Genomic DNA, 17,779 nt, shown 5'->3' with positions numbered 1-17,779 from the left:
ATTAGATGGAGCTAAAGAAGGTTTATTTCTGTCGTGTGTACCACACTCGTTTTTTTGTTTTCTCGGAGTCGATTTAAAGTAACTTGCTGTAATTTCATGCTTTTTAATATTTTTTTATTTATAATTTTGGCTATGTTATGTATATTACATGTATCTTTATATGTCCCTAAATGGAAGGACACTAGTTAAATAACACGTTGTAAATACCACTGGGTTATGGTTGGTTTATTCTTTGAAGGTATCGTTGTAATATGAAAAATTTATTTATGGATAGTATTTGATTACACGTTCATGTTTTTTTAATTACTTGTTCTGGGAATTTCATATCGAATATCTATTCAAATATGAAATATAAAGACAATCTAAAACAAAAATAATTAAGGAATGTTATAATCATGAAATGGCAACAATTATTGTTGTTTAATACTTATCTGTCCTTACAATGCTATTCGTTAAAAATTGCTAATGTCACATTTAAACTATTGTTTCTCTTTCTGTTACGTGTATTTTCCCGCATTATGCATCTCTTACGCACTTGTTGTCGTGTTGAGTTCGTTTAATAATAGTAAAGTAAGGTTATATTACAAAATTCTCCAAATTACAAGAATGCTTGCGCTATCTTATTATTTATAGAATAACTATTATATTTAGTTAAAATATTTATGCCCATGAAATACTCATAATTTGAAATGATATAAAAAAAGAAATTAACAAACATGTCGAGTAAATATCAGCAAGGATCCAACGTAACTGCTCAAAACCAGGTTTGTTATTTTTAACGCCGAAAACTGTAAAGTATTGTTCATCGAAATATACAAACTATTTAAGCGAATTATTGTTTTATTTTACACATTAATTTCAGTTGATACAATGGATGAACGAGGCTGGGATGGCAGAGGGGAACAAGAAAGCGAACCTCTTGAGGAAAATCATAGAGGTTTTATTACACCAAACTCCACAAATGGTGCCTGTTTATATGGAAAATATTTTAAGCTTAGTTAGTGATAAATCGACTGAGGTTAAAAAACAGGTTGTTACTTTTATTGAAGAACTAAGGTAAGGCCAAGAAGAACAATCAACTAATTCTGTTATACATTACATCAGTTATTAATAGAAAACAATCAAATCTCTTACAATCTAAGTTATTTTATGTATTTATATGTGTGTATGTAAGTTACACATTTATGTCTAGCTTTAAACATTGTCTCAATTTGTAAACCTACGCCGACACAGTACCATCTCCTCTGCCCCTAGTTTGCCTGGAAGAGGTCGCTTTTCGTGATAAGGCTGCTCTTTGTACCTTATGATACCTTGTTAAAATCCATTTTCTATGTATTATTTCTATTTTGTACAATAAAGCGTATTGTTAGGCTATGTTATGTTAATTTTTAAATTTCCTTTTTAAATTAATACTATATGATCAACCTGTTCAATATTTTATTTTTAATATAAATAAAAGATTTATTATAAAACAATAGAGTTTTAGAACTAAACTACAAATTTCAAATAAAACAAAATACTTTTTTTTAGCAAGGCATTCCCACATCTATTACCTAAGATAATAGGCCAGTTACAGTTGCTAGTAATAGATCATGTAGTAGCTGTGCAGAAAAGAGCAATCCAGGCAGCGAGTATTGTGTACCGGAATGTTTTATTATGGATCTGTAAGGGAAATGCAGAAGTCTCCGAGATGCAATATGTGTGGGAACATCTTACTGAACTAAAGGTGTGTAAAAGGATGTAGGATAAGTGAAAAAACTCAACTTGACTATTTTTAACCGGTTTCAAAAAAAGAGAGGGTTCTTTTTTATGTGTTACTTCATGACATTACTATATATGTCAAATGGTACTTGTCGTGTGGACTCATTTAAATTTGAGGGAGATCTTACAAGTATTTTTTGAGTTATCATTACAAAGTATAAAACGAAGTCGCTTCCTGCTGTCTGTATGCTTAAATCCTTAAAACTACACAGTGGATTTTGATGCGGTTGTCTTTAGTAAATAGAGTGATTCCAGAGAAAGGTTTATATGTATAATACATGCACAATATAGTAGAGAAACACTAATAGTTTTTGCAACCGTGCGAAGTTGGGACGGGTCGCTAGTCCTTAATAAAGCATATTTGAATGACTGGTTATTTTCTTACTCTATTACTTGTTAATGTATAGAATAAGAAATTGGAATCAGTTTTTTTTTTTTACGTAATATTAGTCCTATATTATAATAGTAGTTTATGCAACTGTCATATAATGAAGGGTATTAAAACACGAGTGTGAGTTTATGAAACGAGCGCTGCGAGTTTCATAATAGTAACGAGTGTTTTAATACCCGTGTTATATGCAGTTGCATACACTACTTTATCTTCACTAATGCAATTAATCAAACAACGAGAGTAAAAGCTGACAATAGCTTATTTATAATAATTGTTCAAATTTTGGATGGTACAATTTTGAAAGTTAATGTTAATTATTGATCCAGCAGCTGTAGCGGTCGCGGGGCAAGCAGTAGAGCTCGTAGACGGAGTCGGAATAAGTTATTATATTCTTTTTCATATAATTTTCTAGATTTTTCTGGCAAAAGATTGTGAGTTAATTTTGTTGCCAATTCTAGAATATCCGGAGGCGTACAAATATCATCGTCGCTATCCATTTTTAACTTTTAATTTATTAAATTAAATTCACGCGTACGTGTATTGTCACAGTGATTTTGCCGCCATTAAAATCTAACCAATGAAAGCGCAGCTGCGCGCATGCGCGCGATGTTATAATGAGATTTTACGATATCGATGTGGATATTATACCATCATGTGAAATTGCTTAAATTGAGTGTTTTGTTGTCTGCGCTATAACAGTAGTAATTATAAGTCAAGTATTGGAAGCAAGTAGAATGTTACAACATTAGTGTAGATAAAATTAATTAAAGTATTAACAAAAGGCCGGCTCAAAAAATGAATATTTAACAGCTGACTATATGGTATTAAATAATGCTTATCATACTGTTTTTTTTTTTTTTATAAAATATCTGTTTTGGAGAAATAATCATGCAATGAAAATTCATTTATGCCATTTCTCTTTTTTTTTTAACTAACTCTCTCACTCTCTGTAGGAAAGCTACCTATATATATATAAACTTACTTCAAATAGATCTTTTCCAGTCAAACTTACTGTACATAATAAATAATCGCAAAATGACACAAATTTGACTAGAATGATGGTGCAATTTGCAGTGACCCTGCTTTATGCTCCAGGGCTTATGACTGATTCCTGCCCTAAGTCTGTGTGTAATATAACACGTGGTTCAATAAGTCCCGAGACTAAGTACTAAAAAAAGGTCTTTTTTATAAAATTAATTTTTATTCATCAACATAGTCTCCTCCAAGAGCGATACAGTCCCTCCAACGCTTTTCTAACTTTTCTATCCCATGTGTGTAGAACGATTTGTCTTTGGCTTCAAAATAAGCCGCCGTTGCTGCGATAACTTCACTATTTGAGTCAAATTTCTTACCCTGAAGCATTTTTTTGAGGTCTGCGAACTGCCAGTAATCGCTGGGGGCCAAGTCTGGCGAATAAGGGGGATGAGGAAGCAATTCGAAGCCCAATTCGTTAATTTTGGCCATCGTTCTCACGGACTTGTGACAAGGCGCGTTGTCCTGGTGAAACACCACTTTCTTTTTGTTCATGTGAGGCCGTTTATCCGCAATTTCGTACTTCAATCGCTCCAATAAGCACATGTAATAGTCACTATTTATATTTTGCCCCTTTTCAAGGTAGTCGATGAAAAGTATTCCATGCGCATCCCAAAACATAGACGCCATAACCTTACCGGCCGATTTCTGAGTCTTTGGACGCTTCGGGCGGCTTTCACCAGCCGCTCTCCACTCTGCTGCCTGCCGATTGGATTCCGGAGTGAAATGGTATATCCAGGTTTCATCCATTGTTACATACCGACGTAAAAAATCCTTTTTATTATGATTCATCAGCGCCAAACATCGCTCTGAATCATTGATACGTTGTTCCTTTTGATTAGTTGTAAGCAAATGCGGCACCCACTTAGAAAAAAGCTTTTTCATGGCCAAATTTTTATGTAAAATAGTGAAAACACTACCAGCTGAAATCTTCACTATCTCGGCTATCTCTCGCACTTTTACCTTCCGATCTTCCAATACGATTTTGAGGACTTGGTTAATATTTTGTTGAGTCACTGCTTCATTTGGACGACCTGAGCGTTCCCCATCATTGGTGTCCATGCGACCGCGTTTGAAGTCGGCATACCACTTACCAATGGTTGCTTTGGAGGGAGCTGATACTGCATAACATTTTATAAGCCATTGCTGTGCTTCAACGGTATTTTTTCCCATTAAAAAACAATGTTTTATCAACACGCGAAAATCGTTTTTTTCCATTGTATCGAAATTACAACCGTAGCGTCACTTAAATGTTTCAAAATCAATAATTTTATTGTTCCATTTTTAAAAATTTGACACATATTCTTGTATTGATAGCCAGTACTTTTTAAAAATCAAAAGAGTTTTTAATATATGCGCCATTTCCAGGTTAGTCTCGGGACTTATTGAACGATCTAGTATGTATTCATGTAAAAAGATAGATATTACTTTATTAGATAGATATTACCTATAATGCAGGTTTTAGACAAGCATTAGGTTGCATATATTAGGACCGTAGATGTATTTTAATTATTAGTAAATTATTTGTTGTATGACTATAATTTTTTTTCTACAACTAGTTTTAGCAAACAAACATACCCCTCACTTGATGGTAAGTGATTACTGTAGCTTATAGACCCCTGCAACACCAAAAGCATCGCAAGCACGTTGCCGACCTTACCCCTAATCTCCTCAGGAGCTCTGGTCACCTTACTCGCCAAAGGAACACAACACTGCTTGAAGACAGTATTATTAGCTATGGTCTTCTGTAAGGTCGAAGTACTTACCCATTTGACTGCTCCAAACTTTGAGCAGGCTATTTCCTGATTTGCCCTACCTTAATTAAATAAAATATGTAAGCCCAATACTGATTTCAATTTTGGATTTTTTTCCAGTTACTTATTCTGAACATGATAGACAGTGACAATGAAGGTATCAGGACTCACTCTATCAAGTTTCTTGAAGAGGTGGTTCTCCTACAAAGTTCAAACCCTAGTGATGATTCAGATAATGGATTTAGTCTAGAAAATCTACCTACACACTTACCCTTCTTGAAACGAAACTCAATGGAGGAAGAATCTGAGTAAGTAAATTTAGTATTTATCCTAAAATAGGAGGGTTTTTAATTGATTGCTGTTATCTTGTGAAGTAGAAAGCGATAAACCTCACAGAGTCAAACTTTGTAATGAAAATTTTCTAATTTTTATTAGCTTATCTTGCTCGAAATTTAGAAGCAGCATGATTAGGGAACTGCGTTAAAGTTACATCATAAACGAATAATACTACTCTCAAAAAGTATTGTATTCCTGTGGTACGTAAGCTAGCCAGAGCTTCTGAAGCGAATTTTGAGTTGGGTCGGCAATGCACTTGCACACAATGGTCCTAGTATTGCAGAAGTCCACAGATGATCGTACCTGCTTACCAAAAGAGAAACAGTATGCTTGTTTGTCACCCTAGTGGTAAAAAGTACTTTATAAACTATTATAAAAATTCGATTTATTGCTTCGAAGTGTATATGGTTATTCTACCCAACTAAAAGTAATCCCATCTTACAAATACAGAACAATTAATACTAACCTTATTGTATTTTAAACTACTTAAAGGCCATATTACAGATAATATAAAGTTAAAGAAAAATGTATTTGCCCACACATCAATATTAATAGATTGCTGAAATAAAAATTGATATACTATCTCGTTGTAGATACCATTTTTAAAAGTAATGTATACATTAAATTTACATTTTATATTACAGACATATCTTCCAACTGTTACTTAAGTTTCACAACTCGCAACACATTTCAAGCGTTAATCTTATGGCTTGTATGACAACTCTATGCTTAGTTGCAAAATTGAGACCAAAGTATTTACCAAATGTAGTCCAAGCTTTAGGCGACCTGCACACGACATTACCGCCAACGTTATCACAATCACAAGTCAATTCAGTTCGTAAACATTTGAAAATGCAACTATTAGTCTTGGTCAAACATCCATCTTCAAACGAGATGATGCCCCAGTTGACGCAGCTACTATCCGACATTGGTATGACTCCTCAGGAAATACATAAAGCGATACCGAAAGAAAGAAGGAATAAGCGTTTGGGAGAAATTAAAAATGGAGATACACCAGCTAAACGGTTCAGAGTTGACTCTCCACAAAGCGCTGCCGGCAGCGACAGTAACAGTAGGAGTGAATTTAATATTTTTGATGATGACAGTAGTCAGTCAAGTGTAACTAAAGCAACAGCCAGCGAAGAATCCATATTCGAAGGACTCAATAGCGTAGAAAATGTCGTCAATCTCGTTACGTCGACCTTGCGTAATAATCTACCCAACAGTATCCCAAGTCATTTCATGTCTTTATACAAACCAATACCAAATTCTGGTACTAATACCCAGAAGCGTGGCTTAGCAAAAATGTTACTGGCTCTAATAAAGGACGAACCACTTGTTCCTCCGGAAGTTACCACTTCTACTTCTATACTATCGGATTTCGGTGCTAAAATTCCACTACTACGAGAAGATGATGAGAAAACTACTCTGAAAAATGCAGTAGCGAAACTCCAAGAGACATCCAAAGCGGACAAACAAATAGAAAATGCTGTGTCGAAACTGATGAAGGAAACTAGACAAGAACATTTGAAGGAGGAGGAAAGAAAAGCTAAGGAAAAGGAAAAACTAATTCCACCACCTACACCGACGGTGCCAAAACTCAAGCAAAAAGTTAAGTTATTAAAACTGCAAGAAATAACACGACCAATACCTAAGGAAATAAAGGAAAAGTTAATGATACAAGCTGTTGATAGAATTTTGAAAGCGGAAAAAGAGGCAGCCATAGGTGGAGCGGCTCAAACACGCTCAAAATTCATAACTATATTTGCTTCGAGTTACACACCTGACCTTAGAGAGTTAGTGCTAAATTATATTCTAGAAGATCCTATGAATAGAATGGACTTAGCTTTGTCATGGTTATATGAAGAGTATGCCTTCATGCAAGGCTTTAACAGACACCCGTCGACCTTACAACCGAAACTTCACGAAAAGCATGACGAAAATTACAATCAATTACTTTGTGCTTTAATAACTCAAATATCAGAACGAGAAGAGCCAGTAATAGAATCAAATAAAGATGTACTTTTACGAAAAATTTATATGGAAGCTCCAGTAGTAACAGATGAAGCGATTGATTACTTAAAGCACTTAATAACGGAAGATAAGTCAAGTTTAGCAATGGAGTTGTTAGAGGAATTGAGTATAATGAGGCCTCCGAGATCACACAAGTATGTTGCTGCATTGGTATGTAATGTGTGTAAGTATACAATTTCTGTTATTTTAATCTTAAATCATTTAATTTCAAGAAGCTATGATTCTACAATAAAAGGGCGCACATTTTCGCGTATTACGTAAAGCAATTTTTGATGATTTTCGACTTTCATTACTAGCATCAAGAAAGCAGACAAAGAGGATTCCATAACTGTTAAACTACTTGCTTACAGAAAGTCATGAACTTTGCTATTAAACGCTTCAAGAAATATGCCCCTGGGTGGCTAAAAGAGTTCCTGGGAGAACAAAATAAAAATTACTTATGATTCCACATATAATATGAACGAAAATGGTTGCTATCTTTTTACAAGCCCCCCATTGTGTTACGTAATACTTGAACGCACCCTAAGTAACTGGTTTTGTCGAACAATAAACCCTGATGCAAATCACAGCGAAACAATACTGCTCTCAAGCAGTGGCTATGGTAATCGCTTACCATCAGACCAACCTATTTGAATAAAAAAAATATTAATATTGTGGTCAGTATGCTACATATACACTCTCCAGACTCCAAAAACCATATATCATAAGTCATAAGTAAGAATCCAATCTTTTTATTCAGCTTGCTACAGCGATCACTTACCACCTGTGGTTAAATAACATTTTTTTAAATATTTTAATGCTTACGACGCTTCTTCATAGGATAAAAATATAACTATACTAACATATACTTTACAAATTACGTATATGTATACAAAACGAAGTATTTTGATTTCTCATATAAATATCTAGCATTTTCCACTTTGGTCACTCATCAAGTGAAACCACTAAAGTAATTCAAACGATTATCGTTTTACCTTTCAGTAAGTGAAAACGAAGAAATCCGCGATTTAACTCTTAAAGCCTGCGTAAAAATCTACAAACAGGGTACAGAGGCAGCTAAGAAGGTTATTGAGAAACACGCTCTCTTGTACCTCGGCTTTATATCTCTATCTACACCTCCACAAGAGTTGTTCGGAAACAGATACATGAACAGGCCTTGGTCAGACGACCTTTACAAGATATGCTTAAATCTGGTGATGGCACTGTTTCCGGAAAAAGAAGGTAATGTCAAGTCTTTGTGAATGTTACATGTTATATATGGAGGGTAGAGGGGAGGAGAATGATCTTATATGGGAGAAAAGTTGAAAAAGTGTTCAGCTGTATGCTATAAATAACATTTCAAAGTCCTTCCACAGTGGCACTGTGGGGACAATTGATGTATGCCGAGTTAAAAAAAATTTATATCAAATGGTTAATGTCGACTAAAGTAGTTAATTATTGAAAAATTTCAACAACTTACGTTGTACAAAATAATGTAGTAAATGTAACGTTAAAGATTTATTGTAAGGAAACGTGCACCTAGTGATTTTATTTCGTAAACTGTGAATAGTATACACTTATTGATTTAATAACAATTAATTTTATAAAAAAGTACGTGAATAACAGAAAAACGGACACTTTCTGATATATAAAGACCATTCTCCACCCTTCTACGATCCATAATACCATCCATAATATTATATAATCTATGAAATTATAGAGTATGGCTTATGTTAAGACAAATGGTACGAATTTTGCCTCTGTATTTAAGTCATACTGTAGTTTTTTATATACATACCAATGGATATGTTCAATTCGAATCACTCATTTTAATTGAGAATAATTGTTTAAAATAAATAAATAAAAAGGTTTTTTTGCCTAGAACTCTCTTATTAAAGCTTTTGGACATTGACATGTTTGTCGTTTCGAAATGAAATGAAAATATTTGTTTCGCCATTAAGTAACACATACACATTTTACAAGCGTTATTTTTTCTATATCTTTAAAAAATAAACGAGTAGGAGGCAGGAAAATAACTAACAATTTCAAAATTGCTACAATTTAATATGGGTACAAACTTAGGGAATGTACCCAATGTTATGCAAGGGCTAAATACGTAAGACTAGGGTCAAAAAGACCATGGTCTGGGGCGGCATTATAATCGATTTTTAATTATAAACTCTCACCTCTGTAAACAAACCTAAATAAAGGGTCAGCCGAAACATAATGGCTATTGTTAGTTAGTTTTACCGAGTATTCTATGAAAATTATACAGAATAGGCGCTCTAAAATATTTTTCTGATTTTTTTTTAAATCAACTAATAATTTAATCGATTTTTTCTGAAATGATCAACCGACATCTGCGCTATAGCGCTACATATACTGCGCGGCAAACTTTTGGCCAGGTCGCTTAATCTTAAGAAAGGCCACTGGTGTAAAAAAATATACTAATATGGCCGACCAGTGATAGAAATTGTTGTAAAGTTTGTACATTATTAAGTTTCTGTTCTCAGAGACTATACTTCTATAATAATAAACAAAAGAGTACATCGTGCGTGTGTTTGTCAAATACCTGGTAGTGTGTAATGTATTATGTATTGATTTAATGTTTAAAAAAAAAAATTTAATTGTTTAAAAAAAAAATTAGCATTCTGCACTCCTCTACATAAAGTATAAGTGTGCGAAACTCCATCGCAATATTCGTAAAAAGGGGTAGACAGTTTTTGCTTCACGTATGAATGGTCCCGCAGAGCTGATAATGGAGATGGGGCGCGTGTACGGGGCCGCGGGCGCGGAGGCGAAGCGCTGCGTGCTGCGCGCGCTGGAGGCGCCGCTGCGCGCCGCGCCCGGCGCCGCGCCGCTGCGGCCCGCGCTGGCCGCGCTGCTGGCCGACTGCCCGCGCGGCGCCGAGACGCTGCTCACGCGCCTCGTGCACATCCTCACCGACAGAGGTCCGGCCCCGAGCACTGCTCGCTTTCGTTTCTTATCATAACCGACTCCAAGCTGAGGATATACCTTTTTGGGGCCCAGCATTTAGCCGCAGGCGCTATTTGTTACTTATATATTTACCTTCACATTTCTTGTATATTTTTATAACATTTTATAATCTTTATGACTTTTTTTTTGATGATATAATTTTCTTTTTTGTAGTCTATATACTGTTCTTGCAAACTTTTTTTTTTACTTTTTTTCTAATTAATTGTATTTATCTTTTTGTATAAAAACTGTCTGCAATTTGTGTGATATCCCAAATAAACATGTTTCTTTCTTAATCACTCAGTCACTTCTGTAACCGCATGGTCACCTCTCAAATCATATGGTAACAGTCATCAACTCAAATCAATCGGTTACTCCTGTAACCAGATGATCACCGCTTAAAGCACTCAGTCAGTCTTTAAATCACACAGCCACTCCCCTAAATCGCTCAATCACTTTAAATCACTCATTCACTCCTTAAATAACTCGAGTCACTTCTTATTCTTCTTCAGGTTAAAATGGCTTTCAACAGTGCCAAATGACCACAGATGATTTCGCTAATGTCACGTAGAATTAGTCACTTCTTAAATCATTGAACCCGATAGAAATTACTCAATCAGTACTTAAATCACTTAGTAGCTCCTTCAATCACTTCTTGAAATCGCACAGCTACTCTTTAAATTACTCGGTCACTCCTTAGAGTTTTCTAGTCATTCCTTAGATCACCCCATCAACTCCTTAGGTCATTTAATTCCTCCTTATTATTTGTTTACCCTTTAAATCCGTATGTCACTCAGTTATTACTGAAAAAAATAATTCTGTAAGTCATCAATTCAATCACTGTGTCCATGTTTGTCATTGCTTATGCCACTCAACTATTTTAGTATTATTCCATTCTCTATTCCTTTTTAATGAACCGTCTGTCTTTTATCTGATAAGCTAGAAAGTTTGCAGTGTGCGTTTATATTGAAATACGTCAAAAAAATATGATATTTTAACAAATAAGTCTTTCAGTAATTTTTTTTTTTTTCTTACTCAGCTCCTCCTAGTGCTGAACTAGTGTCGCGTGTACGTGAACTATATGCTACACGTGTATCCGACGTACGGTTCCTTATCCCCGTACTAAATGGACTGTCTAAAAAAGAGGTAAGTGCTCTTGGGTTGTCATGTAACCCTGTTACTTTTAACTACTCTTGTTAACTTTAATATTAACTAACCCAACTTAATTTTAGTATTTTTAAGCCTTAAGTATCTAAGTGCTTTGTAGTATAGAAGAGATTCCAGAAAACAATAATATGGTTGCCATGTAATGTTACCTATAGGACAATTAGAATTGAAGAGCCTGGGGAGAGAGTGGGGGTAATTTACACAGTTTTACGCCGAGTTGTACGAAACAAAATTAAAATTTAAGTAGAGATTAAACTAATTTAATCACAAGAATTTCATACAATTCTTGCGATTAAATTAGTTTAATCACTACTTAAATTTTAATTTATTTTCGTGCAACTCAGCGTTAGATTTTTATGTTTTACATTACTACATTAATTGACAAACTTTCAATGATCACATAACGTAAATACAATAATGAATTGTTTTTATTGTTATTGAAATAATTGGACGCCTTCAAGGACGCTGTGCTTTATTGTCACAAAATTAAAAGTACGGGAAGGCCTTACTCTTAAACCTTTATTCTTAACAATGCATTGATATGCTATAAAATACACAATATTTCGTTGAATGCGTGATTTCTAACCCAAAGAAACAACCAACAAACACCCTGCAACTATGATCTCCGTCTATAAATTTATATTACAATGCTTAACTTTCCAAAATTTAATTAGATTATACCTGTAATTAAAAATAATGTTTTGAAAATTTTAATTTATTTTGCTAACTACGCCATACATAACCTAAGCGGGGGGGGGGGGGGAACTGGTAAAAAAAAATACACACGTGATTTATAGACAACCCCTAATTGTCATTACCTACTCTTTTATTTCAGATCTTAGCCGCTTTACCGAAACTGATAAAATTGAACCCAGCTGTAGTGAAAGAAGTATTTAACAAACTCCTAGGATTACAAAATCCTAACAATGAACAATTGCCAGGTATACTAAAAAAATTTAATTAATGATTAATTCTATGCACCTTTTACTCATTTTAACGTTTTTTTAATTTTTATTTTAGAAAAGTTTTGTAAGTATTCAAACTATGATGGTATTAAAATGCAAAATATTAGATTCATTTAAATTACTTCAAATTATTTTAAATGGTGGAATTATTTAATTAATAGGAATTATTAATTTATTCAATTATTAATTTTTAATTTTTATTGGAATTATTCATGTCAAAATTGTAATTTCAAATTAATAGCCAATCATATATTAGAGCCTAAGCATAGCACAACATTAAAATTGCGTTTCGCGCTCGTTTCAATACAAAACTTGTATTGGAGTGTGATTGATATCACACATATAAAGTTTTAATTGACATAACTTAGCGGTTGTGGTACATTGCTTGATTAAAACTTGTACCTCCTTTATACACACCCTAACTAGTTTCCTTTCTGTCCCCTACTTACTACCAAATACTTTTAATTTCTTCACTTTATAATAAGTATAACATTGGTAAAGGTACAAAATATAAATTTTATATAATACAATTATCATATTATACAGTATCCCCGGAAGATCTCTTGGTTGCTCTGCACTTAATAGATCCTAACAAGGCTGAACTCAAGTATATCATCAAAGCAACTGCACTCTGTTTTGCTGAGAAGAACACGTTTACACAAAGTGTAAGTTGTCTTTTTTTTTCATATATTGTAAGTATTACGCTAAACCCATTGTAGTAAGTTTAACAGCTAAATTAATTAAAACCGGAACATGATACACATTCACATATTAAGTTTGTGTATATGTAGTTCATTATAATATCACTATAGAGAAACACATTATTGATAATATTTCTCAGGTACTGTCAGCAGTGCTACAACGGTTGGCGGAAGAAACTGAAATTCCAGTCCTGATGATGAGAACAGTACTCCAAGCTCTCACACTCTATCCGGGTCTAGGACCTCTGGCGATTAATATATTACAAGTGCTTATAGAACGAGAGGTATGTGTCCTGAAATTTTACTATGGCAAAATATATGTTGTTTAAAATTAGTACTATTGTAAGTACAAAAGAAATTTGTCTGTCTACTCAGTACACTTTCATCTATGTACATACACATATGTTTATAGTTTTCGTTGATACTTGTTGATATTTTTGATGAAATTACGAGTATAGATGTTTCAGCCTATAATATCTCACTGCTAGGTATAGGCCTATTTCGCCATTTAGGGAAGCATCAGAGCTTAATTCACCACGCTGCTCCAATGCTTGGCGGATATATTCTCTACTATGAGTAACGATCGCTATCTAGTGTGAATGATAACAACCGGGACCAACAAGTTAACACGTTCTCAGAGGCATGGCAAGGCATTTCTCATGGTTGTAGTTTCACGTGCTACGACTTACATGTGCAAACTCATGTGGCATAGTTACCTAGCATATAGATTATATAATTTGACTTTAATGTCATAAATAGGAGTCTGTTTGCTCTGTGGCATCCAACAACTTCCAATATTTAAAAGAGGGGTAAGAGACACGATAGTGCTTTGTCGCTTTCATAACAACATATTCCAGGCAAATTAGACTAGAACACGCTTTTAGGACAAAAGTCTAAAGCCCTATGTGCTCTCTATTTTTTCACAGCTTAAAACTCTGCAGCCGACGCGTCTCTTACGACTAAAATCAAAAACATAACGAAAAAAATTTAATCGTAGCTATCGGTACCTCTTTAACTCTCGACTTTTACTAGTCTCCATAAGAGCGGTCACTAGCACGTATTTTGCAGAATGTCAAAAAAGATTTTTCGAGCGTGTTTTTTCTATATATGTATATAATAATTCTTTATTATCTCCTATCTTCCAAACTGCTGTATTACGTTAGATCCGTCTCAATAATCCGTGTTCCTAGATAGGTAACAAAAATAAAAACTAACATGATAACTGTGACATGTTACAGTTTAAATAAAAAATAAATAAAAAATTTTTACTTAGTGCTGGGTTATCGAATTGGAGGTGTCATCGTGAGGATTTTAAAATAGTATATCGTGGTTATATGAAAAAAATACAATAACTCTTTCAATCGTATGCACGACGTGCCCGCAGGTGTGGACGAACAAGGTGGCGTGGGAGGGCTGGCTGAAGTGCGCGGAGCGGCTGGGCGCGCCCGCCGCGCCCGCGCTGGCCGCGCTGCCGCCGCGCGCGCGCGCGCTGCTGCCGCCGCACGTGGCCGCGCTGGGCCCGCAGGTACCCCACCGCACTCGCCCACTCGCCGCCCGCTGCTTGCCGCACCCACACGTAGCGAACGAGCGTACTGTTACAATTCAATATATGACTAGGTTTTTTTTTTTTTTTTAAGAAAATATAATTTTGCACTTTAATCAACACTCAACTTTAATTAATTATAATATTAATTAATCTAGACAAGCCAAGAAGTGTGTTCGCGACGGATGTAGGCGCAAAACTGAACTTTCTCTTTCTCTGTCTCTAGCTTTCTAATATGAGAATGCTGACTTAGCAGGAAATAGGTGTTTGCAATTTCGGGTTCAGTGCTGTATTATAACAGTACGGTCCGCCACACGGTAAGCGGTTACCGTACCCACGCCAGCAACACCGGGAACATTGCACGCACGTTGCCGACCCTATCCCTGAGCCCGACCGTCCGCAGTAACTCTGGCTACTTTGCTCACCACAGGATTACAATACTACTTGAGATCTGTGTTATTTAGTTGTGGTCTTCTGTAAGGTTAAGGTGTTATGGTGCTTACCCAATCGAGCTACTCCAAATTTCAAGTAAGATATTGTGAGTGGGTGGGCATTGCATTTGCATTGTTCCTGATATAGCAGGAGCTTAGGTAATGGTATACTCTTACCAACATCGTCGACATTCATCGAATACCGATAATTATTTTGATAATGAATATACAGCATATGAAACTTTTCTGTGTATTTTTTTAATACCCAGACTGAATGATGATAATTTGATAGTAAAATAATTATTACGTAAATAATATAGGTATTGTTTGTATCACGTGAAAAAACAGATATTACATAGTATAAAAGAAAATCGCTTCCCGTTGTCTGTATGGTTAGATCTTTAAAACTACGCTACGAATTTTGATACTGTTTTCTTTAGTAAATAAAGTTACCAGTGGAAGGTTTATATGTATAATACGAGTACATGCATAATATTGTAAGGGAACACTAATAGTTTTTGCAACCGTGCGAAGCTCAGACGAGTCGCTCTTATAATATAAAGCATTAACTAAACAATTGATTCAGTTTCACCTACACTAGCGTAGTTTAAAAACATTTTATATCATCAACCAGCTAACCCCCCAAACTCCGTACCGCTGTTTTTATTAATTTTTTTTTTCATGAATAAACCCAAAAAGATATCCTATCTGGTGCAGCCGTTCAGACTTTATGCGCGTATATACATTTCGTTATTCATTTTTATTTATTTAGACTGATTTAAATAATATTTAGTAAGATATCAAGTATGTCATTTGTTTAATTAAATTAAAAATATTATTTATTGACATAAAAATTATTGTTAAATGATTTTTAAAAGCAAAAATTTTGTTACAGGAAGTTCCATACGCACCAAATCCCGTCGAACCTTTACCGCCCGGTATGGAATAAATGTATAGTACTTTATGCCTGGTTCCAATATATGTATAAAAAAAACCATGTTTATTCACAAATCGTTCAATTTCAAACATGTCATTTTCAAAATTAAACTGGATAACGAATATTTTTATAAAAATATATAATAGATTTTTTTTTTAATATATAGGAACCGGGTTTTAATGTTACAAGTACACCACACGTGTTATTGTGATGAATAAAAAAATATCAGTAAGAAATGTCATGGTTGGAAATATGAATGTAGCCAGAATATTGGCAAGTGTGGTAATTAATTATTAGTATTAAATCTTCGCTTGATAAATTAATGTTATTACGTTAATTTTAAGGTCAATGTTACAAAAAATAAATAATTTGAAATAGTCATACTTTTATTATTATTTTTATTTGTAAAAATAACATACCCAAATAACATTAACAATTTAATAATATGTTACACACGTATATAATTATGTTAATAAAAGTAACAAAAATAAAAACAAAATGTGAATAAAAAAGTGAAAATTAAATCCTATGTTAATATCATAGGAAAAAAAAATATTTGATGTTATTTATTTATTTTAATGAATTTATAAACTAAGGGCGTTTTTCACTTGTTTCTGATGTTATTTATCTAAGTGATTTTTTTAAATTTTAACTTATCTGCTTGATACCGTTTATATCAGATAGCCTTTTAGCAACCGATGAAACAGGGCCGTAAATATTGTGTAGATATATCGAGTTTTGTACTTCTCCTTACTAAAAAGATACTTCATTTATGAAATATTTAGTTCTGCTATGACTCCCTAGATGTCGCTGTACAACTCGAGTTGTTTTCTGAATCGCGCTGGCCAGATTCTCTTGCATCTAATGACCTCCGTCAGTCGCGTTGACAACGGTATCGCTTCTCGGCCTTTTGGCTAAGATCAAAGTGTAGTATCTGTTCTTTTCAGCTTAATATCTGAAAGTTCCCGCACTGCGGGACCAGTATATTAAACTGATTTTTGGAAAACGATGGGAAGTTAGGGGCTCGCTCCACTCCCGTCACGGGTCGGCCCGGCATTGCAGTGCCGCCGGGATTGGCCCACATAAAGTGGTAGAAATTATAAAGAAATTTAAGAACATTGCTTGGAAGTGAAGTTCAAGTCCTGTCCTACTGGTAATGAGTCTAAGATCCGGAATTAGAAAAATATACCATATAGTTACATACATATATTATGATAATTTGATGACATTCTTATAAATTTATAGTACTTTCAACACAAAATAAAAAGATACGTTTTATCGGTAAAAGCTTAAGAAGTACGAGATAAAAACAGCTTTAAAGGTTTGTTAAACAAAAACTTGGCTTCACAGGTTATGAACAAAATCATTTGATCAGATAAAGCGCAGTTTGGGGATGAAAAATAAAAATACATCACGAAATATCATCTAATGAATATAATAACAACAATAAACGCTTCACAATTCACAGTAGGATTTTCTCCTGTGTCGGGGGTCCGGAAACACTACACGAGCATAAACGCCCAGACCACGACAAACATCTATATGGCCAATATAAATATCTGTTATGAGCGGGGATCGAACCCGTGGCCGCCATCGCAACAAGCCAGTGCTTGTGACTGCTGCGCCAACGTGTCGAAATATTTTATTCGATACCGTTATTGAGTTATAGACGTTATCAGAAAACAGTGAAACAGGCCATTAGCCCTTTTAATTATTTCTATATTAAAAAATAACTCATCATATCATAATCACTCATCATCATCATTACTTCA

General features: G+C 34.4%; 1 protein-coding gene and 1 non-coding gene across 2 annotated transcripts; both read left to right on the top strand.

Moving 5' to 3' along the window:
- The first annotated feature begins 433 nt into the window (after positions 1–433).
- On the top strand, positions 434–16,135 carry LOC123660799 (symplekin). The gene is made up of 13 exons (XM_045595835.1): positions 434–764; positions 863–1,056; positions 1,531–1,726; positions 5,059–5,246; positions 5,919–7,471; positions 8,290–8,529; positions 10,038–10,238; positions 11,303–11,409; positions 12,266–12,371; positions 12,942–13,060; positions 13,237–13,380; positions 14,481–14,621; positions 15,966–16,135. Exons 1-13 carry the CDS (start codon positions 717–719, stop codon positions 16,017–16,019), a joined length of 3,291 nt encoding a protein of 1,096 aa, XP_045451791.1. The 5' UTR covers positions 434–716; the 3' UTR covers positions 16,020–16,135.
- A 766-nt stretch (positions 16,136–16,901) lies between these two features.
- On the top strand, positions 16,902–17,094 carry LOC123661299. Its single transcript, XR_006744325.1, has one exon. It is a non-coding gene; the product is annotated as a U2 spliceosomal RNA (small nuclear RNA).
- Positions 17,095–17,779: the final 685 nt, after the last annotated feature.

This window comes from Melitaea cinxia, chromosome 16 (genome assembly GCF_905220565.1).
Source record: "Melitaea cinxia chromosome 16, ilMelCinx1.1, whole genome shotgun sequence".
Lineage (NCBI taxonomy): Eukaryota > Metazoa > Arthropoda > Insecta > Lepidoptera > Nymphalidae > Melitaea > Melitaea cinxia.
This window is presented reverse-complemented; position numbering and strand designations above follow the sequence as displayed.

Coding starts and splice junctions, on each gene's coding strand:
- LOC123660799 (XM_045595835.1), top strand. CDS start 717: ATGTCGAGTAAATATCAGCAAGGATCCAACGTAACTGCTCAAAACCAG. Junction 1,727..5,058: donor AACATCTTACTGAACTAAAG/GTGTGTAAAAGG, acceptor ATTTTTTTCCAG/TTACTTATTCTGAACATGAT. Junction 7,472..8,289: donor TGCATTGGTATGTAATGTGT/GTAAGTATACAA, acceptor TTTACCTTTCAG/TAAGTGAAAACGAAGAAATC.